Raw genomic sequence first — 25566 nt, forward strand, 5'->3', positions numbered from 1 at the left:
GCCACAATGAGCATTAAATCACTGTAGCTGTGCAAATATGCTCTGTCTCACTCACAGCACACATGCACACACATATATACACACTTGTTCTTACCTATATATGAGTATATCGTCTGTGGAGCTGTTGTATTGGATCTGGTACATGCGGACTCCAGGAATGTGGTTCTGTGGAGGCCACCTGATGGTGGCCGAGCTGGATGTCAGCTCTGACACGCTGACCCTCTGCTGGTCGGACCGGGCCTGGCCCCCACTCATGTTGGACTTGATGGAAGTAGGGATGTCCGAGGGGCCTGGGTCGGGGTCCAGTTTGGGGTCAAAGTGTGGCGAAGGGTTGACGACTAACTCGACAGGAGCAGTGGCTTCCCCTGCTGCGTTGGATGCTATGCAGGTGAACTTTCCAGAATCCTACATCATTAGAACATGTCAAAGATTCAAATTTTTTAGAGGACATCCTCCAAAAAAGGTGAGTGAATTCTTTGCTTTGTATCATGACAGAAAAATTTTCAGAAAACCATTTTTAGTCAAATTACTCCTACTTCTATATACTAGATTTTTTTCCTTCTCTTAAAAATAAATGAAATAAAGTAAAAGTTAAATGTACCATAATTGATCTAGATATATAATCAGTAGCCTTACTACAGCAGTCACTGTGAATGTATAGTGCAAGTACAGCTGATCTATGTCTATGGTCATGTATGAGATGAAAATCATACAAATGACAGTAACTGGACATATACTTATCATTTTACAGATTCTCTACTGAAAAATATCTTAAAAACAAAGAGATCTAAAGAAAACATAGACCCCAGGTAGCTAGCCAGCAGCTGGATTGTATTCATGCTAATTGCCTCACTAAATAAAAACAGTCATTGTAGAAATTCCCAAAACTGCAACCTAATTTGACTAGATGAAGTGTTAGGCCACTGCGAGAAATGTCACTGATCCACTTTCTAGTGCTATATACAACTTTTTTGGAATTCAAATATATACTATTAAGTCCAGGGTATTCAAGTTGACGTATAATTTAAAAGTACATGCATAAAACATTTGCATACTGTTTATAACCACATTCCTTGAACATTTTGGACATGCTGACATAATTCACCAAGGCTCATACCTTGACAGAGGCCTTGAGGATGTCCAGTGAACCGTTCTCGTAGCAGATAGTTCTGGACGTATTGCCGATCAGCTTTCCATCTGGACTCACCCAGTGGGTGGAGGGTTCAGGGTCTCCAATTGACTTGCAGCGCAGGCTCACCTCCTGACCCTCCATCACAAACATCTTGGAGGTGTGACGGGTTATCATCGGTGGTTCGCATACAAACTCCTCCTACAAGGGGAGATGAGATGACAAAGCATGAGTCACCACAATGAAATCATATAGAAAAGATTAAAAAAAAAAAAAAAACCTCTCAGAAGTCGGATGCATTATTCTTGGGAAGTTAAAGACAAAGTACTTAAAAAAACAACAACAAAAACAGAAATAATTGAAGGACAGATAAAGAATAGGATAATACAATAATACAACAATAATACGACTAGAATACAATAAAGAACACACTTTGGAGAAGTGTCAGGTTAACCATAGGTGGTTCATTTACAAATACCACATGATGACCCCACACAGTACAGAATTGATGAATAATTCAATGCAGAAGGTTTTTAAGTTCAACATAAGTATGTATATTGCAAAAAATGAATACAGGAAACAATTACATATGCAAAACACTGGCTTATTAGATTTGGCACATTGTCCATTCATGAGATCGGACTGGCTTCCAGTAGAGTCTCATGCTAACACTGGAATTTCAGGAAGGACTTCAATCATCTTGCTCACACATCAAAGTTGTTCTGTGACCTCAAAACTTCAGGACCAAACAGGGCTAACCAGGGCTTATTTATCCTCTGCAGTGCATCTCCAAACGTTTGTTCTCAGGCTCTTCTTGGGTCATGTAAGCAACACAGATGATTGCTGACTTGATGGCTTCTGAGCTGCAGCATCAAATGAACCACGAACGGTTTCAATCTTGTTACATTGCCGCACACTGGCCAACTTTCAGAACAAAGAGTTTATTGCGACGTTTCGGTCATAGACCTTTTTCAAGCAAATGTTTGTGCCAACAAAAGAGGCCATCTTAAATAGGAGTGGCTACGTTTGTCACGTTTGTGATGAAATACAACTATTTCAGTTTTGAAAATGATTTTTATTTGCAGGTTTCAGGTACCAGTATGGGCACAATTTGTGCACTCAATTATGGAAATTTATTCGTATTTTTTATTTTATTTTTTTTTAAAGAGTTTTGTTTTCAACTCTGTAAAAAACACACATATGTCCAAGATTGTAAAGTGATATAGATACATTGATGATATTATCTGTATTTACAATGGAAGCTCAGATGAACTGGCAGATTTCGTCACCTTATTGAACAGTTTTGACAGTAACTTGCAATTTACATCACATTTCAGTGATACAAAGGTGAGCTTTTTAGATATGTGGGTTATAAAAAATGACGGTTCCATCAGTACAACCCTTTATCGTAAGGATACTGACAAAAATACTCTTCTACTGGCCACAAGTTTTCACCCTACTTCTAAAAAAAAGGTCTCCCTATTAGTCAGTTTTTTTGTCTTAGGAGGATCTGCCATTCTACGGAGGACTTTAAGGAAAAATCAGTAGAAATGAAAAAAAGATTTGCACAGTGTGGGTACTCACCCAGGTGGATCAGTGAGGCATATGAGCTGGCCCTAAAAGAGGCACGCTCTGATTTACTCAAAAAGAGCGTCAAAAAACAACAAAAAAAGTTTTCTGTTACGTGTATCACGCAACATTCAGTTCACTCCACCACCATTAAATCTGTTTTTAGAAAACACTGGCATATCCTTAAGTCCGATCCTGAATTGGCTCCAGTTTTTAAAGATCCTCCTCTGTTCGTGAGTAAAAAAGGAAAAAACTTTAGGGATCATTTGGTTTGTGCCAACTTTGATGCGAAGGTGAGATCCAGTTGAGCCATCCAGACGCGCCTCCAACCTCTTCCGAATGGCAATTATCGTTGCGGTAACTGCGCGCAGTGCAATAACACCCAAAAAATCGATCATTTTTCCCATCCCCACACAGGCAAGAAATTTTCTATAAATAGCGTTATCACGTGTGCATCCACACACGTAATATACATGATACGCTGTCCTTGTGGGCTGGCATACATCGGGAAAACTACAAGAAAACTTAAACAAAGAATCAGTGGGCATAAAAGCAGTATCCGCAGGAATGACCGGAATTATCCAGTAGCCATACATTTCAACGATGCCCACCATGACATTTCTTCATTACGTTTTTGCGGCATCGAACAGGTCACCTTACCACCCAGGGGGAGTGACCATGATAAGTTACTGAAACAGCGCGAAGCGTTCTGGATCTACACCCTTCAAACATTGGCACCAAAAGGCCTTAATGATGAATTACTTTTGAGCTGCTTTCTGTGATCCCTCATACTCATCCACTAATAGGCTACAACTTATCTATTCCCTATTTGTGTTGATGTCGATTTGAGGGGTCCCCAGCCCTATAGAAGATTTTTTCCAGCCACATATGTTTGTACTCACATCACCAGGTCTACTAATCATTTACCTATGTGACCTATTGGTTTGGGTTTACTTACAGATGTAGGTTTATTCTGCTTGATAATTTTTTCACATTTATTAGAGGACTTGTGCATTCTTATTATAAGTTCCTTGTTTTTGCTTCTCTTTTTCTCTATATTTATACTATGTATTGCACCTGTTGTCATTTTTCTGACTGTAATCATTAGCCATTACCTTTTATTAGGACCTAATGTATTCAGTCACAACTTTTTATACACTACTCACAAAAAGTTAGGGATATTTGGCTTTTGGGTGAAATTTATGGAAAATGTAAAAAGTTCACGCTACAGTGATATTATATCATGAAAGTAGGGCATTTAAGTAGAAGCATGCACTGGTGATTTCCTCATCTCAAACAGTTTCTTGAAACAAAAGCCAACAACAGTGGTGGGTATACCACAACAAAAAATGTCAGTGTCAATAACTTGTCATGTGCCCTTGAGCATCAATTACAGCTTGACAACGACGTCTCATGCTGCTCACAAGTCGACTTATTGTCTGCTGAGGCATGGCATCCCACTCTTCTTGAAGGGTGGCCCTCAGGACATTGAGGTTCTGGGGTACAGAGCTCCGAGCCTCTACACGGCGACTCAGCTCATCCCATAGGTTTTCTATGGGATTCAGGTCTGAGAAAGTGCAGGCCACTCCATTTGAGGTACCCCAGTCTCCAGCAGCCGTTCCCTAATGATACGACCTCGATGAGCTGGAGCATCAAACACCTGATGTGAATTTTGCCGTTAAACTTCTTGTTAGAGAACAGCAACTTGTGCAAAAAGTACTGAAACATTGAACAGTTGGACATGTGCATTCAAAAGTTTACAGAAGGTCACATTAAGTTCACCTGGAAAGGTTATAATGCATTTTAGGTTCATCCTGAAATTTCACCCGAAAGCTGAATATCCCTAAATTTTTGTGAGTAGTGTATATAAAAAATGTTTTGTGTGTTTTTTGCTTGACTGTATCGTACTCTCCTTATGTGTATTGATACTGCCGTGATTGTATATTGATATTGAGTATGTAAATGTTTATATCAGGCGTGTGTAAAAAGTGATTGGTTGGAGTCACACAGCCACTCCTATTTAAGATGGCCTCTTTTGTTGGCACAAACATTTGCTTGAAAAAGGTCTACTCTTTGTTCTGGAAGTTGGCCAGTGTGCGGGAATTTATCCTTCTATTACTACTTTGGACTGGTTTGTCCTTTTCCGACGCACTTGCCTGAGGAATAGATGTACAAAGTTTTTTGCTGTTCTTGAATCTTGTTACATTAAAACCCTCAATTGCTCCAGTGGAGCTGCACTGTGGGAAAGGCTGTGGTTGAACTAGGCAGCTCCCAGGTGTAAGTTTGTGTAATACGAAGTGTGTTAATGTGACCTTGAGTGTTAAAAGAAAACAGACCTGAGTAAGTGTTCCCTGGATGAATGCAAATTGGATTTGTCCTAAGCCCTACTGACCCTTAAATTCCACTAACCCCCTGAACACTTATTTTTCCTTAAATTTCCTATTAAGTAGGTTCAAAGTCTATCTGCTGGTTGCAGCTCCATTGGTGCTGCATCACACTTACAATGAGTGAAATATTCAAAGCTAAGATGCCACTGTTTTATTGCTGCAGCATTAGCTTAAATAGTGAATATCTAGCTGCATCATTTTATATGCTTTTTCTGTAATTCTGCAAGACAAAACTGGTATCTTTGCAAACCTTGCATGCAAAACCTTGGGATTTCCCCTCTAATAAAAAGTAAAGTTCTGTGGTTTGGAACAATGCTTGGCCATGCAGCACACACTTCTAATGACAAACCCATTGATGGGTCTGGCTTGATTGAACTGGTTAGATATATTAACATTAATAAGTTGTATTTATATAGCACCTTTAAAAACAGTTTAGAACATGCTTTGACAGACACAGCAAAAGCAGAATACTCACAAAGTAAGATAACAATAGAAAGCTGTACAGAAAGCACAAACAAGAGCAAAACAAAATAAAAATAAAAATAAAAATAACATCAAGATAAGATAAACACTGGAAGAAGGGCAGGATGCAAAACACAGAAGAGAGAAAACAGAAGTATTCTGAAAGATACAGATGACAGAAGACTTACAAAGGTGGTAGAAAAAAGTATTAAATAAAATAATTAATAATGACAACTACAAGAATAAAAGCAATAATAAATAAATATATAAAAAGACATTACATAAAAGCAAGTCTGTAAAAATGGGTTTTAAGAAGTGATTTAAAAGTAGTTAATGATTCTGTGAGTATTATCTCTTCAGTCAGGATGTCCCAAGGCCAAGGGGCCCTGATGGCATAAGCAAGGACACATTTAGATAGATAGATACATAGATAGATAGATAGAACTTCATTCATCTCTGAAGGGAAATTCAAGTGTCCAGCAGCTCAGATAACCACAATCATACCCACAGTCCTACACATAGTCAAATAGTGTCACACTAGCTTTAAAACAATACATACAAATAGAATTATTAAAAATGTAATAAGTAAGTTTGAAATAGCACATAAATAGAGTTAAAATAGTCCATTGTACAATCAAGGGTGTGGCGGGGGCATTACGTGAGACTCAGGAGCTGTTAAAGAGTCTGATTGCCATGGTGGTAAGGAATCTCCTGAAGAGGAGCTGAGTGCTGTAGCTGCTCCTCTGTCAGGCAAAGAGGCTGTGGAGAGGGTGTCTGCAATAGTCCATTATAGCTTTCAGTTTTGTTAAGTGTAACCCTCTCAGTCCAGCCTCCTGTCAAGCACCGAGCTGGCTTTTTTTTTTTTTTAACCAACTTGTCCAACCGCTTGGTGTTCTTGTTAGTCAGGCTGCCTCCCCAGCACACAGCAGCATAAAAAAGGGCACTGGCCACCACAGTGTGATAAAACATGTGAAACATTTCACTGCACACTTCAAAGGACCTAATGCTACGTTCCAGGGGAATTGTACCTGTGAATCACAACTTCAAAGTCACGAGTCACGACTTCAAACCGTTCCAGGCATAACCGAATGTGGTCAAACATTCTTGTTACAACCGGCAATGGCGGAACGTGCTGTGGACGTGCTTATGTTATTTAATTTCATACACTTAACAGGTAATGATATATGTAGTATTTACAACTTATACGTAAAAAAGTACTTTTTATCTCTACCCAATACAATATTTCTCACCGTTGGCTACTTGAAGAACAACTGTCTCCTGATTGTGTACAAAACATAAACTGCGTGACGTTGAACGAGGAAGTTGGAGTACGTTGAGCACAATCGAGTTCACAAGTGTGAATTCACAGGTTTGGCTATAGCCCCGCCCACTTCTAACCGGTAAATCACCAGTTACGGGTGGTCTGGAACGTAGCATAAGTGTCTGGAACAGTGTCTGGAACAGTCGGCTCTGTCCCTTCCTGTAGAGGGTGTTGGTGTTTAGAGACCAGTCCAGCTTGTCATCCATGAGGACGCCCAGGTATCTGTAGGTGTTCAAAACCTCAATGACCTCCCCCAATACGGATACTGGTTGAGGGGGTGTCTGCCCTCCTGAAGTCCACCACCATCTCCTTAATCTTGCTGGTATTAAGGTAGGGGCAGCTCTTGTTGCATTAAGTATGTACCTAACTTAAATTTTCATTCATCATAGCGAATGTGCAATTTAGGGGTAGTGCAATTCTAATGCTGGGGCAGGGGCAATGATTTTCTGGGCATGGGAGGTGCAATCTCACGGGGCAAGTGCAATATTCTCTATCTTGAGTCGATGATCCTGTTGAGCTCACGGTGGAGATGTCTCGTATGTTGTCGTGTCTCGTTTGTAGTGTACTGTTTGTCTATGATTGTATTGTGGGTATTTGTGTGCAGCTGTGCCCAGCACTTTTTGCCTAAGACAATTTTCCCCTTTGGGACAATAAAGTTGATCTTATCTTATCTTACCTTACCAGTCCCTGAAGGCCTCCACAAGGTCCCTGTACTCCTGCTCACTCCTGATAAATGCTACAATAGCTGTATCATCAGAATAAATTTAGATTTATTTAGATTTAAGCCTCAACACTGGAACAGCCTGAAGGGCTGCTCCTGAGGATCTAAGGCTGTGGACTGACTAATATGGAGTCAACATTTCTATTACGTAGCTTGGAGCCAGACATGGACGTCCCTTAAAAGTGATGAGTAAATGTTAAAATCAATTCAAAATTAAACAGGGAGCCAGTGGAGAGAAGCCAAAATCGGGGTGATGTGATGTTGTCTGTTAAAACCAGTAACAAGCCAATTACTACAAACCTATTGTATTTCCTTGTCATGAATGTGTAATTTTACTGCTCCAAATAGTGAACAGAATGTTAGAATACTGTTTTGAAAAAATAGCAGAGGGGGAAAAGTGCTTGGAACATATTTGTAATTTTTTGCCCAACAGGCACAAAAGACCACAAAAGAGCTGAAACAAATGCAGGATTTAGTAAACTACAGTTTCCTGGTCTTTGGAAAGTTAATCGCTTTGACTCATAACCTCTGGGGACCTCTGCCATTCAGCTGATTTTTTTTTTACTGGATGTCAGATAGTTGTAACCAGAGGGTCTTTAGTGAAATAGGAGGCAGACTCGAGAGGCTTGGTTGACATCCCACAGGTGAACATTTATTTACAAGTGCAACCATAAAAGGTGCAAAGACAAGAAAAAACTACAAAAAACTACTATTTACAAAGGTTGCTGAGGATAAATCACTCAGAATCAAATGCAATCAAAGTTACTGGCTTAAGCCCTGGCCTCACCTTCTCTCCTCTCTGGCGTCTCCCAGAAGACTGAATTTATAGATATATACCACTCTTTAAGCTGTACTCGGCTCCAACCAACCTCACTACAGGGGTGTGTAAACAAAACATTGAAAAAACACTGAAAAAACATAATTCTTACAAGAAATTCAAATTTCCTACTGCACTTAAACGCATTATCCACTACAGTTTCCTGGATCAACCATGAAGCATAAATGAAACACAATCAAAACTCATAAACAATTTATCCCTCTAAGGTGGTAGCTTCTCAAGTTGTGTGACGCTGATGTGGAATTCTTAACTCAAACATAATGCAATCAATGTTATTATCTAAAATCAAGTAATTAATAAGAAGCTGAAGTTTAAAAGTGCCATTTTCAGGGTCACTGGTGTAATCCTCTTGTGTTGTGGGATAGCAGCTGGGAGTTTGTGTGTGTACAGTGGTCTGAGGTTACTAGAATTTACTCCATGTGTTTGTTTAGTGCTGTGTCTACTGGTGATTATGAATTACTGAGTAGTCACTGTGTCTGGGTTTACCACAGGGGGAGCTAGTGGTGCTATGGAGGGGAGAGGAAAGTGTACCTGGATTACGTGAGAGCGGTAGCTAATCAAATGATGAGGTGGATGATGAGACGTTGATGATGGAGATGACCCAGGTTGGCCAGTTGCATGTTGATTGTCCATGTGGTGTAAGATGGTGAAGTTTATGTTTGTGTTTGGTTTGCTAGCTGCACAGCTGCAGAAAGGAAAGCACTACAGAGAGTCATCACCACAGCTCAGAAAATCATTGGCTGCCCTCTCCCCTCACTGGAAGAACTGTACAGTTCCCGCAGCCTCAAAAAGGCCAGGAACATTCTGAGAGATTTGTCTCATCTGGGTCACCCTCTGTTTGAGCTGCTGCCATCAGGCAGGAGATACAGGACTCCTAAATCAAGGACAAACAGACTTAAGAACAGTTTTTATCCCAGAACCGTTGCTGCCCTGAATGCTGCTTAAACTGATTTATGCACTACTGTCGAATGTCATTAGGGAATTGTGCAATAGCCGCAGGATGGTTGTGTGTGTGTGTATGTGTGTGAGATGCTCTTGAAGTATTACTTATTTTCTTATTTATTTTATGACAGTATTTCCTAATATTTTTATTCTTATTTCTTGCACAATAGGACTGCTTCAATTCCGTGGTACTTGTACAATGACAACAAAGTTTCTATTCCATTCTATTTAAAAGATTCCCTGTACTCCCATAAAATATCAATATTGTTAATAAAAGCGGCACTGTGACAGCAACAGGACACAGAGAGCCATGTGTTGGAGGCTCAGTAGCCTGGAGAAGTGCCCCATCTCACGGCCGTGTCGGAACTGGACCGGAGCTGAAGGCTCTCACTCTGGACTGTTTCATGATGTTGAAGAGCTGGATAAAATCTTGTTTTAGTATTTCAGATTGTTGTCATGGAACACTATTTTTTCCCATGTGAACCACCACCGTGTTCACTGAGTGGTGTGCCTCCAGTATGCCATGGATTTCAGTGGAGATATTGTTGACAGTGGTGCCGGGGAAACAGAGTTATTGAGGATTGTGTTCTTACATTCCTTATGATGGGGTCCCTGATGATGATTGTAGTAGAGCTAGGCTTAGAACCAGGACTGTGGTCAGGTGGAGAGAGATGGGAGCTCCAGTTGGGCTGTGCGTCTCTGTCGTTGGCAGCTGCAGGGCCTGACTGGACTGGGGTCCTGGTGGGCAAAGGCAATATCCATGGTCTGGTAACAAGCCAAGTAGATGAACTAGCTATTGTAGGATTAGTCCACAGGGTGAACAAGAGAGCTGCAGCCTTGCAGAATGTAGACAGGCAAGCAGCTGATACAGAGCCTGCCATATTGGCATGGGTGGTGGCGTGAGTCCTCCGTCTGTGTCTGGGGCTCCACTGCATGGATCCAGAAAGTGGAGGAAACTCTTGTTCATCCAGCACGCTAAACTTGTTGGAAAGGCAGAGGTCCTGGGCTGGAGTGGGGGGTGGTATTTTCTCTGGTTTGGCACCATGCTTTCCTTGGTGGTGAACCACTGTCCACGGCACCGGCCGTGGAAGTGGCACCTACTTCTGTTGTGTTGGTCCACAGCACTGTGGCGTCCAGGTCTCCACCAGTGATCTCACCAACAGCCTCCACAGCACTGAGACACTCCACAGATCATGGGAAACTAGCTTCATGGGCTACGTCAGGATGCTCTCTACAGTGCAGCGGTAAAAGGTAACCAGCAGTTTCTCAGCAAGTTGTTGTTTCCTGAGAAGTCTGAGAAAATACAGTCTTTGCTGGGCCTTCTTCACAAGCGCTGTGGTGTTAGCACTCCAAGTGGTAGCACAGTAGCACAGTAGCCTGTCTCCTAAGAGGGGTGTATGCTGGTGCTAGGAGCAGAGACATGTGGTCTGACTGGCCCAAGTGTGGTAGCTGGATAGCCCTGTAGCCCTTTTTGATGTTGGAGTATACTTTATCCAGCGTTTTTACTCCTCTGGTGGCACATTTCACATGCTGAGAGGGAGTACAGTTTTCAGTTTACAGTTATCAGTTGACATTTCATTTTATCCCAGGTATTTATTATTATTAACTCATCTATTTATTGGTATTTTCTATTCCATTTTCCTTTTAACAATTCATTATCCTTTTTACAATGTAAAAAAATGCAAAATATAGTTTTATTGACTGATTGATTTTAATTCTTTTATCTTCACTTTGAGCTTTTATCCTGCTTGTGGTGTTTTCTCACATACAATAGCGTTTCCTCATTTCCAGTTCCTGTTCCTATTCCGAATGATTGCTTTGGTGTGTATGATTGGACTGGGGGAGGGAGGTTCCTGTGCATTTGCATTTTCTTTGTATGAACAGTGCTATACAAATAAAATCTGATTGATTGACTGATTGAATCAGAGTTTTATAGTTGTATGCATAGTAAAACAAACAGTTACACCATGCAATGAAATTCTTACTTTGACAGTCCGTCTCCATAAAAAAGATTTCAGTGGTGGCTATAGAACCAACTAAGAACAATCAAAATCGAAACCAGATACAATACAGTGGGTTAAAATGAAGAAAAACACTAAAATAACTCAGATGACTTTTAGAAGTATGACACAGAGGCTACCATCTTTACAGGAAGACATGAAGAAAACAGTCACTCTCTGTGTGCTTCAGAATTGTTTTAAGATCCTCCTACTGATTTATAAAGCTCTTAATTGTCTTAGTGCTAGTTATTTATCAGTGTTGTTTTTAACCTGCACAGCAAAATCAAAAGTGTTAGATTTCCAGTGTTGGTGTTGTATGTTAAAAATACAGTGTTAATTCAACACTTGCTTAGTTTAATTCAACTATGTGAGAGTTAATTCCTTAAAAGAGTTGGTGTTAATCCGGGGAGTTAAATCCAGGAAGCTGTAGGCTTCCTGGAGAAACAGACACACCGGGCCACCACACCAGCCACACCAAGCTCTGCTCTAAACCCAGAGCTTTGTACGGGCAGGAGTAGTTTATTTAATTTATTAATCTAATTTAATGTCTTTTCTTCTTTTTTTCCTGTAGTACATCATGTTGGTGAAGGTGATATTTGGAGAAACGCAGAAGTATGTCAAAGTGGCTGAGACTGAAGATGGCTATGATGACTTCAACACATTTCTTCAGAAAGGTTGGCATCACTTTTAATACAGCTGAGAATGTTTGTGTAAATTGACTAATTGTCATAATACCTGCTGAATTTATGTGATATGTAAATGTCTCATATTATGGAGTTGTGTTTATGATAGCTAATGGTAATGCCCTTAGAAGAACTAGACCTAAAATGTTGGAAAAACAAGTTTAGCAAATTTCTGTTTATTGTAATTTTTCCATTGCTCTAAATTTAATATATATATATATATATATATATATATTTTTTTTTTTTTACCAGTCATTCAAAAGCTAGATCTTCCACTTGAGACTGAGCTGCACTTGACAGATGAATCAGGGACAGATGTCGATGCAGATGTGTTTGAGGAGCTTTTGCAAGCAGGGAACCTTACTGTTAGGGTGGCAACTGAGAAGTCAACAGGTGAGACTCAGACTTGTGAGGGCAGGAGTGGATCTCAGTGGATATTGGCTTAGTTACTTGAATGTAGCAGCACTACATTTCATGATTTTCTCATGATTCTTATTTGCATTTTGTTAAAGATGGGAGCCAGTGTTGAAACCTTCCTTGCTGGTGTGGCGCCGGGACAGCCCTTCCTCCTGTGTGTTGGTGAAAAGAAGAACAGCATCCAAAGATACTACGTCATCATTGACCACAAGGCCATCCCTTGCAAGGCACAGACATCCTTGGCAGCTTTCGATGAGCTCTTCAAAGCACACTTCATCTTCAGTGTCAACTACCATGAATCCCTCTTCAACTTCTATACATTCATCCAAACCACAGTTTTTAACATTGACATGGGAAGTGCCAGAGAAAGTCCCAGAGTCAAGGAGTTCAGAGCGAGATTTTTGCACGACGCTTGAGGTGATAAATATCCCTGGATGCAAATATGTTTCTTTGTTATGTCTGTAAGGCACACCACCAAAGTTCTGCATTGCTTTGTCAGCATTTAAGACTCCACCACGGTCTATATCCTGGAAAGGATGTTTAAAATGTTGACAGTTGGGATGTTGTATCATTTTGCACCTATTCAGGTTTCAAGAAGCATCTTGTTCGTTTCCATAGAGATGTTGCTTTGACTAATACTGCTGACAATATGGACACTCAGAATGAAGTTGGTGAGCCCTCAACTTCACAGGCAGTCAGTACAGACTCCAACAACTACCCAGCTCTCTGTTGTGACCAACATCATTGTACATGATGAGCAAGCTTTTATTTTGACTTGCAGAGTGGACACTCTTTATTTTGATGATCATTTCAATGCATACTGTATCAATGAGAGAGCAAATTCATTTTCTGTTTTTCCAGTTAACCCTTAAATGGATTTGATTTATTACAGACCCTATGACAAACAGTTTTCTAATGAGGTGTGAAAAAATACATTGTGCCACATTGTCATATTGTGTGACCTGTGTTTTGGTTATTGCAAAGCCAGTGCTGTTTTTAATGTGGTGTGCTTGTTTGAAATACAGGTTGATTCAAACTGCAACTTGTGTGGTTTTCTTTGTAAACTATATTATTATTATTATTATTATTATTATTATTATTATCATCATTATTATTAGTAGTAGTAGCATATTTAACACTCCATAGTGTTACTATAATCTGAACTTTATTCAGTGTTAAAACAACACAATGATAGTGTTAATTTTTGACACTACACACTAGTGTTAGGTAAATTCAACACTGGTGAGTGTTAAATTTCAACTATCGAGAGTGTTGTTCCAACTCTGTCACAGTGTTGACTGTTTAACACTTTCAAAAGTGTTATTTTAACTCGATCTAGTGTGGACCAATATAGACATATATATTGGTCAAAGTGTTGAATTTAACTCCCAAGGAGTTGAATTAACACTTCTGAATTTGCTGTGTGTGAACCCTCGAGAGCCCTCAGGTCCTCTGGTACCGGCCTTTTAATTATCCCTAAAGTCAGAACAAAAACTTACAGTGAGGCGTCCTTTCATTAATACAGTCCATGTCTGCAGAACAGCCTGCCAGAGGGTCACAGAGAGTGTTGATATTTTTAAAAGCAAAGTAAAGACCTACCTTCTTAGTCAGGCTTTTATTTAAACTTTCTTTTTCTTTCTTTCTTTCTTTCTTTCTTTCTTTCTTTCTTTATTTATTGTCTGTTTATACATTTAATGATTTTTAGAATAGGATACAACAGAATAGAATAGCCCATGAAGTGCTTTGTATACAAGTAGGAGAACCTTAGAGTCAACTCTAAATGTTACAGGGAGCCCGTGTAGGGCAGCTAAGACCGGACAAATATGCTCTCTTCCTGGTTCTGGTTAATAAGCAAGCAGCAGAGTTTTGGATGAGCTGAAGTCTGTCAGTGGTTTTCTTTGGGAGGCCTGCAGGGATGATATGACAGGAAAAGAGGATGACTGCTGTTGAACATTGACAGACTTCAGATTGTTAAGACAGGTGCCATATGGTCTGTAAATGCTATGATGTGTGTGACCATGGCTGTTTAAGATCACTGGTATGTTTGAAGAGATGGCATGGGATCTGTCTCATTTCCGGCTGATGTCTGAATGGTGCTTAGAAGTTCACTAATCTGAGTGAGCTTGAACTTGGCAGACTTGATTATCTCCTTAGTGGGTGACTGGTGGTGATTGCGGTCCAGGAGGTGAGTGGGGGATGGGTGGGGAGAGGGCATGTTGGGCCCCTTGACGGGATAAACTCATCCTCTGTAGGCCTTGAGTGATGTGAAGGAGGGGATCAGGTGAGGGGGAAAAGGTGTTGCACTGTCCTGTGTGCATTGCCAGGTGGGGGGTGTGGAGGGGGCAGGGGGGAGAGAGATGCCAGTTGCCTGTCTGTGTGTGCTGTCCTTCGCGCTTATCCACATTTTTGTTTGGCTAAGGCATTCCAAGGGCATGTTGTAGGTTGGCGCCAAGCAATCTGGAGCCTGTGATGTTGGGATGAACTCCGTCTCGTTTGAAGCGTTGTGTACAGTTCCAGAAGATATTGAAACTGTCAATGAACTTTATCCCATGAGTGAGGCACTCCGTGGCCAGCCATGTGTTCAGGGCTAGGAGTCTGCTAAATGATTTGATTCCTTTCCCAAGAGTTGGAATTGGTCCAGAGATGTACACGTGTTGACAGTCGCTCACTTTTCCAAGTAGCAGGGAAGTCTTTTTTCAGAATCTCAGAGCCAGTTTTCCTCCTTAGAATGTCAAAAGGACCCTGTGTGGATAATGATGTTGATGTCCTGTTGATGTAGAGAGGATAGTTGGCAGCATCTCAGTTAACTCAGATAAGTCAGCCACAGTCAGATTTTCAGTCTTGGCCATTTTTACATGTTTTGTTATAGTGTCTCCAATTAGGATAGTATCTGGCTGAGGAGAGTAGTTAGCTCTTCTGACCTTTTGCCTAGCAATGATATGAGGGCTGTTTCTTTGGCCTTGGTTAGCCTCAATGCTAGTGTTGCATTTATTTTCTCTTGGCTCAGCATAGTTGGCCATCTTCCTTCTCCACCTAACATTAGGTTTGGGGCTGTTTCTTGCTCAAGTATTTGGGTAAGCTACTCTGTGGTCAGAGCCTAACATGCCTCTCCTGTCCTTCCCCTTAACACCAGGCTTGGGGCTTTTTCTCATGTTTGGGTTAGCATTAGCCTTAATGCTAGTGGTGTGATCCCTGGGTATAACAGAGTCAATATTAGCCAGGATATCATACCTGTTTTGCGTAGAGAGTTCTTGCATAGAGTTCTTGTGATGGGATGAGCATTGGTGTCCTCTTACTTGTCCTTACATGTGATTTCTTGCCTTTGGCCTGGATGACATCAGACAAGGTCCTGACAGGAGTAGATACTTTTGGCCTAGCACCAGTATGATGCCAGTAAGACGCATCGGGCATCCATGGGAGTGTATCAGCCAGGTCCGTGCCAGTACACTCTGCATCTAGTGTAATCCTTTGTTCTTTGCTTTGAGCATTGGAACTTTTGTCCTTGTGAGGAAGAGTCTGTGCCTGTTTGTTAGCATTTGTTAGCTCTGAGGTTTTGTTTAGCACAGAGATGTTAGCTGCCACAGAGTCAATAAATTGCTCACCCTCACGTATCTGATACAGACTTTCGATGTTTCTTTCAAACTGGATGATCCTTTGGGTCAGTTGCTTACACTCCATGCAGCTGGACGGTTTGGTTTGGTTAAGAGACATGGCTGTTTATGTATAATTTCCCCAAATGCCTGAACACAGAGATAAATGAGCTATTTTCAAGGCTAAGTCCTGATCCAAGTTGTCTGCAGCTTCGGGGTCTTTACTGGTGGTTATCTCTTGCTAGTTAGCTTTAGGTGCTAACAGGCTTATTCTGCTAGTAGGCCACACTCACGAAGCACTGAGGAGAATGTAAAAGTGCTAAAATCTGGCGTCCATTAGTCCATTATATCAACACTAGATTGTTGTCCCGATGATTTCTAAGTATCCAGGATCTCTCAGTGAGGAAAAACAAGAGTATCAGAAGAAAAAGTAGAAGAAGCAAAGCAGAATCAGGAGCAAGCAGCAAGCACGTCTGCACTGCAAGAAGCCGGAAGCAAAAGCTAGATCTTTAATCCCCTCTATCTCCTCTTCTGCAGTGTTCTTGAACTACCTGTTGAGGATCTTGATCTCTTCTCTCAGGTTTCAACTCTCCTTTTCCCTTCAATTCAACTGCCTTTCCTTTGGGCTGGCGGCCTTCCTCTATTCTATGCCAAACTGTTCCAGTACCATGTTGTAGGTGACTGCAATCACTGTGTTTATCTTCCGCTCCACTATCCCTGCCTGCCACCTTCAAGGATCATGTCCAGGTCCTTGTCGAGTTGCTGCCACTCCTTGTTGCTGCTCATCCTGGGCCACTTTATCCTCCCTTTTGCAGGCTGGGGTTGTCGGGAGGCATCAGAATGGTCCGTCGTGTGGCTCTGGGGTGAAATTGTTGCCAAGAGATTTTCAGAACCATGGGGTGCTTCCTGCCTTGGGATCTCCTGCATCTCACGTTGTGCTGCCATCCTGCACTGCAACAAAGTTGCCTCTTCTACACACTAGCCTACCCATAACAAAGGTCACACCTTAGACCTTGTAATAACCTATGGCCAGTCAGCATATATCTCCTCAGTTGTGGATGTCAGCATTTCTGATCATTTCTGTGTCTTTTTTGCTGTCAGTGGTTTTATACAACAGGATATTCTGGAGCGAACCTTTAGGAAATGCTATCTTACTGTTGAAGTGGCTTCAAATTTTATTGAGCCTTTAAATGACATACTTGCAGGGTTTTTACTAGGGATGAGCGAGTGCACCACTATCTGTATCTGTATCTGTTTAACCATCTGCATGATCCGTATCCGTACTCGGGGTGGGCGGGGTCTAAACCGGAAGTGGGTGTGGCTTAATCTGAAAGTTGGTAGCGTTTGGCCGGAAATGGGTGTGGCTTAATCAGTAAGTTATTTTAAGCCTGAAATTGATACAGGTTGATCAGAAGTTACTATATTTAATGTTTATTGGAAAACTATTTACAGAACAGCCTCAGAAGCCTCAGATCAATGTTTTTGATCACAATAGTAAACAAACTATTAACAGAACAAGCTTTTTATAAACACAGAACATGAATATTCTTAAGTGCATCAATGAATACAACACATGCAGTAGGCAATTATGAAGTACTAGAGAGAGAGTGTATATATATATATATATATATATAGATAGATAGATAGATAGATAGATATAGATATGTAGCTTAATTTGTAATATTTATACTACTACTATACTTATTTTTTACAGTGAGAAAGTGTCAGACTCTCAGTGCATGCAGTCAAAATAAAATCAAAATAATAATATAGGCTACTTTGTGTGTTCAGCTAATGTATGTGTTTAAGTGGTGTGTGTGTTAAGACTGTGACTCTGTACTGCGTCTGGTACGAGCAAAGTTTTCCAACTGACTTTATATCAGAAACTAGCCGGTAAGAGGGAGCAGACGGTGAAAACAAAAACCCCGACCGCTGTGTCGGCAGTGAGAGACGCGATGCCAGTCGCATTCAGCCTGTCTACTCAAAAGCAGCGCATCTGTTACCAGTCAAGTTTAGCAGAAACTCTACTGACTATCAGTGATTAGACCGAGGGAAGAGCGAGCTGGAAAAACCTGACCGCTACTGAAGAGAGACGTGACGTGAGCTGTCACACCTGAGGGAGTGACAGCTGAGGTTGTCCCTGTGTGTGTGTGTGTGTGTGTGTGTGTGTGTGTGTGTGTGTGTGTGTGTGTGAGAGCGGGGCACACGGCATAGGGGAGGGTCACTGTGTGTCAGGGGCGAGCGGTCATAATAAGCTATAAATGCAGCACATGCCCAAGCCCTTCAATTAAAATCTTTAAAATGTTGGTCTCCTAGTGTGTCCTTTTATAATATACCTTATTTCTATCATTTTAGTAGCAAACTGCTGCCTATATACACGTATCTATCTCAGTTTGCTAGTGAAATGCTGGAAAGTTGACAGCTTGACGCGTGCATGCAGTCTGTGATACCGAGTTCTTACAGTAGTTTTGTAGCCGGTGTTTCCTGTACGTGGGCGTTTTGAACAGAAAATAAGCTGTCTGCCAATCAGCTTTTCAGAAGATGCATGCGCAACACGAGCAGCTACGTAGCAAGCTCGCTTGAAATGTTCAGTGGCAACTGCAAGTCATTCACTTGACAGCTAGCTACCGCTAACATCGTTAGCTGACAAGCTAGTACGGAAATGTTAACATTAGTTTGTTCTTTCATCTGCATCGTGCCAATCAAAATGGGTGAAAATACAACTTCAGTTGAGTGACCTGGCATGTTTCATCAATTTAGGCTGCTGCAGGTGTTCTGAAAAAGAGTTGTTCTCTGACGTTTATCATTTTGGTGCGGAGCCTGCCCGATGGGCAGTTATTATGCGTTTTTATTAATAAATAAATGCCCCAAACTTTTCGAGCTCGCGCCCTCACAGGCCACAGCATGACTACACAAAAACATCACCGCACACCACTGCTGTGTGTGGTGTGTGTGAGCGGCGCACCGCTGTACTGTGTGTGTGTAGGGGAGGGGCACAGTGTGTGACTGGCCTATCACACAACGTGGACACAGTCAGCTACCCAGTGAAGATTTTCATTCAGCACGAGCACGGATATTGACTCATATTACTCGGATCATACTGAAACTCAAAACTGAAACGCAAAAGTGCTATATCCGGCTCATCCCTAGTTTTTACCATCCTCTTGTGATGTTATTGTAGATAGTTTTAACAGCAAACTAAGACCAACCCCCGATACACTGACCCTTGTAAAATTGAGGATTATCAGTAAACCTACATGCCCCTGGAGAAATGAAGATACTAAACAATCAAAGAGAATGGCAGAAAGGAGATGGAGAAAGAATAAACTGATAATCAATTATCCGTTTTTTCATGATCATGATTATAAGAAAGCAAGACAAACATACAGGCTCAAAACTAACCAATGGCAATCAGAACAACGCAAGAATCCTTTTTACAACAATTGATCATTTAATTAAACCTGTTTTTAACCAGCCTAGCAGTACGTCAACCAACTCCAAATGTGATGAATTTGCAGTCCACTTCAGTAATAAAATAGAAACAATTAGGGCAAATGTATGTCAATTCCTACCAAAGAATTTTAACACTGCAGTAACCTTTGTTTCTACATGAGGAAACACTGCATAGTTTCCTAGTTGATGCTGAGATGCTTGGTAGAGCCACTGCCCAATTGAAACTAGAAACCTGCTTTTTAAACCCCATCCTCACTTCCTTTTTAAAAACAGTTTGTAGGTTTTTAGCGGAAAATTTTCTTAATACTGTAAACTATTCCCCAGTGTTTTCCCCACTGCTATTAAGACAGCTCTGGTTAAATCTCTTCTGAAGAGAAATAATTTAGATGCCTCACTTCTCAGCAACTACAGACTTGTGTCAAATCTGCTGTTTCTAAGCAAATTTTTAGAGAAGCTTGTTTTTAATCAGCTAAATGATTTTATGAATTCACATAATATTTTTCAATGATATCAATCTGGCTTTCTATCACAGCACAGAGACAGCACTGGTCAACGTTAACAACCTCAAGTCAAATATGGACATGAAAAAACTGTCTGTATTAGTAGTACTCAACCCAGCCTCTGACACAGTAGACCACTCTATTTTCTTAGACAAACTTCACAATCTGGTTGGCCTCTGGTATTGTTTTTAACCGGTCTAAATCCTATCTTACCATCAGAAAGAACCATTGAAGAATGTTCATCAAAATGCTATAAAATGGAATGTGGTGGCCCCAAAGGTTCAATTTTAGGTCCTACGCTTTTTAATCTTTACATGCTGCCACTTGGTAATGTCATCAAAAGGCACAGCATAAATTTCCATAGTTATGCTGATGATACACAGCTCTAAGTTGTTGTCTCCTGGTGAGCCAGAGCCAACTGATGCTCCTTTTAACTGTATTTTAGATATCAAGTCATGGATGGCAGAAAACTTTTTACAGCTCAACCAGGACAAAACCGAGCTCTTAATTATTGGTCCTGAAGCTCAGAGAGAGAAACTCGATACAAAACTGCAGGCACTGGCATTAAAATCATGTCAGCAAGTAAAAAACCTTGGAGTTATTTTTGATTTGGATCTTTGTTTTAGTTGAGATGATGCTCTCAATTATTAAATATAAATAATAAATAATTATTAAATATAAATAAATATAAATAAATAAACATTTATGTTTATTTATTTTGTATTTATGATAGGCAAACTTAATGCTATGTTATTTGTATTGATTGATTGAGTTGATGGACACTGATTGACTGACACTGATGACAAGCCACCTGTGTATTGTGAGTGTGTTTTAATAAAAGCCTTGCACCCACAGCTGAATTCAGCAGTTGTTGCGTGTGTGAGCTGAGAAGCAGCAGAGTGTCTCCTCCGTGTAAGTTCAGTGGTTTCTGTTTATATGACATGTCAAGTCAAGTCATGTTTATTTCTATAGCATGTTTACAACAGCTTAGCTGAACCAAAGTGCTTCACAGTAAAAATAAGTGCACATTAAAAAAAACAGGTGTACAGGCACGGATAAGTGCTTCACAGTAAAAACAAATGCGCAGGCATAGGTAAAACAATAAAAAAACAAACAAACAAACAAAGACAATTATTCTAGTTAAAGTGTAATTTGCAAAAAAGTGCATTGAAAGAACCAGAATAAAATACAAGAGAAAGTCAAGGGAATAAACTTGGGGCAGATCTAAGCGCAAGGAAATGCGAGTGAGAAGAGGTGGGTTTTGAGCAGGGATTTAAACATTTCCAGGCTCTGGGCTGCTCTGATGTGGATGGGGAGGCAGTTCCAGAGCCTGGGGGCTGCAACCGAGAACGCCCTATCTCCTCGGGTCTTTTGTCGGGACCTAGGTACCGCCAAGAGCAGTTGGTCAGCTGACCGCAGGGCTCTGGAGGGGGTGTGGAGATGGAGGAGCTCAGACAGATAAGAGAGTGCCAGTCCATGAATGCATTTGAAGGCCGTGAGCAGTACCTTGAAGTCGATACGGTAACGGATCGGAAGCCAATGAAGTGAGGATAAAACCGGAGTGACGTGATCATGTTTCTTCGTGCGGGTGAGAAGCCGGGCAGCTGAGTTTTGAACTAGCTGTAGGTGGCGGAGCTGTGACAGATCGACACCAGTATATAGGGCATTACAGTAATCCAGCTGTGTTGTGATGAAGGCACAGGGTTTATATGTCTGGGTTCACAATGCAGTGCTGCTGTATAGCCTTACTCTGCCAACAGTTTTGAACCACATATCAGCCACATAACTAAAACTGCATTACCATTTTAAGAATGTCACCAAAGTCTGACCGTTTCTCTGCTTGACTACTACAATACTCTACTTTCTGGTCTTCCAATGAAAAATATTTCTCAATCACAATTATTACAAAACTTGGCTGCACGTTTGCTGATGAGGACCAGAGAGAGGGCACGCATTACACCAATTTTAAAGTCTCTGCAGAAATTGTAAGAGTGATTGTGATTGTCATACGCAGAGTAAAGCAGGCGGTTACACCGTACAATGGAATTCTTTCTTTGCTTGTCCTCTTTCCACACAAAAAATAAAAATAAAAATGCATTTAACAGGCAGCAGGTATTTAACAAAAGGAGACATACTTGTGCACTCCAGCCTCATTTTAATGTTCTGTCAATTACCGAAGACACATTTCGGTTTGAGATGTTCTCCACTTAGGAGATATTTCTGAGATATTTCTGTGGTATTCCTGTAGTAACTGCAACATAGTCATTCACAGAGTCACCTGTGATATTTCTCTAGTATTCCTATTTTAACTCTATTGCGTCTAGGGTTAGAAAGAGTGTTTAATTGCAAAAGGGCACAAAATTTAACAAAGGCTGCCGTCTCCGAATTTTATGTGGAAGAAAAAATGTGCATATTGTCAGTAAATATTTTAGAGACCCCCCAAAATTTATTGTATCTTGTTTTTGGGGAGCTCATGTCTTATTAAGGGGAGCTGAGCTCCTTTCTCCTCTGCTCTGTGTCTTCCGCTTAGGTCGAAGTGAAATGTGGAAGCAATGCGTGCATAGAGGGTGTAGGTCAGGATGTAGGGTATTGGGTGTAGATCAGGGTGTTGTATTCTTTTCACTCAATCCATGTTCTTTATTCTTTATTTCCACCATACCACTTGTGATAGACTTTTCTTTGTTGTCTTTAGGGGTTGTTATTGCTTCGCTGTTGGTGATATGTAAAGTGGTGAGGTGCTTAAGTAAACACACTTGACAAGTAAGTCGTTGAGAACATCCTTTGCTCATGTGCCCTGCCTCTAGACATCCAAAGCACACCCCTTTCTTTTTCAGGAACTCCAGCTTTTCTTTGTGGGCGTTCTTATTAAGTTGGAAGCAGGAGTCAAGTTTGTGAGAACCATTGCAAAATAAACAAAGCTTGCCAGATCTTTTAGTAGCAGATGGGCCAGGACGAACTATGCCCCCTGCTGTTGGCTCTGTTACTGGCGTCACACTGGTGACAAAACCACTCTTGCTCCTATTCTCCTTGCTAGATCTTGGCAGTTGTTGCACAGAGGAGTTTCCTCTTGTGGTTGGAGTGAATTAAAAGGTTACTATATAACAGTGAATTAAAAGGTTACTATATATATAGTAACCTTTTAATCCACTGTTTAAATATCTGTTCTGGCATTTATTCCTCATATTCCTTATTAGCGCATATCAAATCAGATAATGTGTGATATGCATGTGTAAACAGAATAATTCAAAGAACTTGTAATTGACTTTTTTTCTTGTCTTTTTGTGTGTAATCAACTTGTGAATTTTTATAGTGATATCTGAAAGTAAAATTTTGAACCCCTTCCCCCTGTGTGTTAAAAACAGTGTTTTTTGGTAATATGATTTTCAAAACTTTCCATCAATAGGATTTCTTGGGACTTTTTTTCCCTCACGCAGGACAAACTGAGGATACAAAATCAGTTGAGTTTGCTTCTCTTGCAATTTGTCCTAGGTTTTTTCATAAAATGACTGGACTGTATCCAATTTCACACAACTACATTTGTACATCCTGTCCAACAGCAGTAAATTTGTCAATTTTTTGTTTAAGCCACTGAGTTTGCTCTTTCATTGTTTCCATTAGTTTTTTGGTTTGTTTGCTTTGTTTGAGTTTCTTGCTTTTTGAGTGTTTGCCAGAAACAACTCCAAACCTTTTGCAGTGTGTTTAATAACCCTTTTTTCTTTTTCAGGTTCAGTCACAGCGAGCGCTTTGCTTCATTCATTCATTATTTCAGTTGACAGGTCGCGTAGTATCCCAGTCAAACAGTTGAAGATGCTCCATGCTCCCCGCACATAAACATATTCCACAATTGCAAATCAAAGATGAACTGTTGTGTGTCCCGCTTGACTGCACTGCAAGCTGCTGACGTTCCTCATGCAGTTAGGTTTTAGACGATTATACGCGCAATCTTTTCTTATAAAAGATGCTCTTGGTTCTCAGTTACATACATCCATGTCAGACGCGCTACAGCGCTATTATTTTTAAATGACCATGAAATCCAAACACTTCTCCTCTGGTTCAAGATATTTATTTCCAAAAACATAGACTTCTTACTGCAGCATGGAGTGACAAACAGATCAAATCCGCCGATTACCCTCTTTTCCATTCCATTAAACAAAAACAAAAAACAATGCTTAGCAGCGGCCTAAAACTGTATGGCTGCGTGCCTGAAACCGAGAGCCTCGCCGGCCCCAATAGCCAACCCTAATATAACCCAGGTGCTGCAGTCACCTGTCTATAAAGAGGAGGCGGAGGTGAGAATAGGCATCAATAATACAAAGACACGCCAGCCTCCAAAAACCAAAATTAGCCATAATTTCATAACTTCATAATTGTCATCAATTCAACTCATAATTCAAACCAGAATATTTCATGTTCACATCTCATAATTAATCAGGTAAATAATAATAGTAAACCAGATAAAATGAAATATTCATCAAACACAACAGTCTTCTTTCTTATTTCAACATTACCTTACTTCATTATACTACAGCATAAGAAGTATAATCTCTATCCTGCCTTACAGATGGCTCTAAAAATATTTCCCAGTTTGATCTGTAGACAATGTGAAGTGATCTCAAAGTGATCCAAAGGGCAACCAAATACTACTCTAAGTTTATTTTCACTCTTCATTAGTTCAGTTCTGCTTTTCCCACGCCAATGGCCAACAATTTGCAAAAATTCAAATTCACTGGAGGGACCTCCACTGCTGGGCCTAAAGCGACGAGCTCGAATACTTCAGCACCCGAGAACAACAACAATGCCACCCAGACAGATAATCAGATGGAAATGGACCTGAAAGTCGAATCCTCACCTCATTGAAAGAAGACATCGCTACTCTACTCAGGTTGAAACTAAAGACTGTGTTAGCTGAGGAGCTGGAGGCTGTCAAATCCGACCTACACGCAGTAAAAACTGAAGTGGCAAACAATACTGCAACAATTCGCGCCGAAGTTGAAACAATGAAAACCACCATTACGGAAATGTAACGTGGACCATGGTCATGCTCAGATGATGTGCCTTCGTTACAAATCAAGGTAGGCAAGCTTGAGACGGAGGTAACCAACCTACGGGAAAAATGTCTTGATATGGAAGGAAGAATGAGGCGATCCAACATTCGGATACTGAATGTTCCAGAGACCCCCGGTTCAAGCACGCCAGCAGCAGTCTCCAAACTACTAAAAGAAGCTTTGAAAATGGACAAGGATGTTTTGATCGACAGATCACACAGGGGTCTCCAGGCAAGGAAAACAGATGGCAAGCCCCGTGTCATTGTGGCGAAAGTGCATTACTATCAGGACTGTGAGGAAGTCCTTCGCCATGCCAGGGAGCCTGGTCCTCTTTGTTTCAAAGGAACCCTCATCTCCATTTTTCTGGACTATCCCCCCAGTGTTGCACAAGCCAGGTCCGCATTCACTGAGGTCAAGAGACTGCTCCGTGGACGAGATGGTATTCGGTATAGAGTTTCCTACCCAGCATGACTTCGTGTTACACATAATGGAACTTAGAAACAATTTCA

At 40.8% G+C, this 25566-nt stretch overlaps 1 protein-coding gene across 1 annotated transcript in view; it reads right to left on the reverse strand.

Moving 5' to 3' along the window:
- LOC115370000 (leucine-rich repeat and fibronectin type III domain-containing protein 1-like protein) overlaps positions 1–25566 on the reverse strand; it is a 400907-nt gene that overhangs the window by 105057 nt on the left and 270284 nt on the right. Inside the window, exons 7-8 of the mRNA XM_030066775.1 lie at positions 1118–1330; positions 95–405 (exon numbers count right to left, since the gene is read on the reverse strand). Coding sequence (XP_029922635.1) covers positions 95–405; positions 1118–1330 — 524 coding nt within the window. The remainder of the gene's footprint in view (positions 1–94; positions 406–1117; positions 1331–25566) is intronic.

Source organism: Myripristis murdjan, chromosome 13 (assembly GCF_902150065.1).
Source record: "Myripristis murdjan chromosome 13, fMyrMur1.1, whole genome shotgun sequence".
NCBI lineage: Eukaryota > Metazoa > Chordata > Actinopteri > Holocentriformes > Holocentridae > Myripristis > Myripristis murdjan.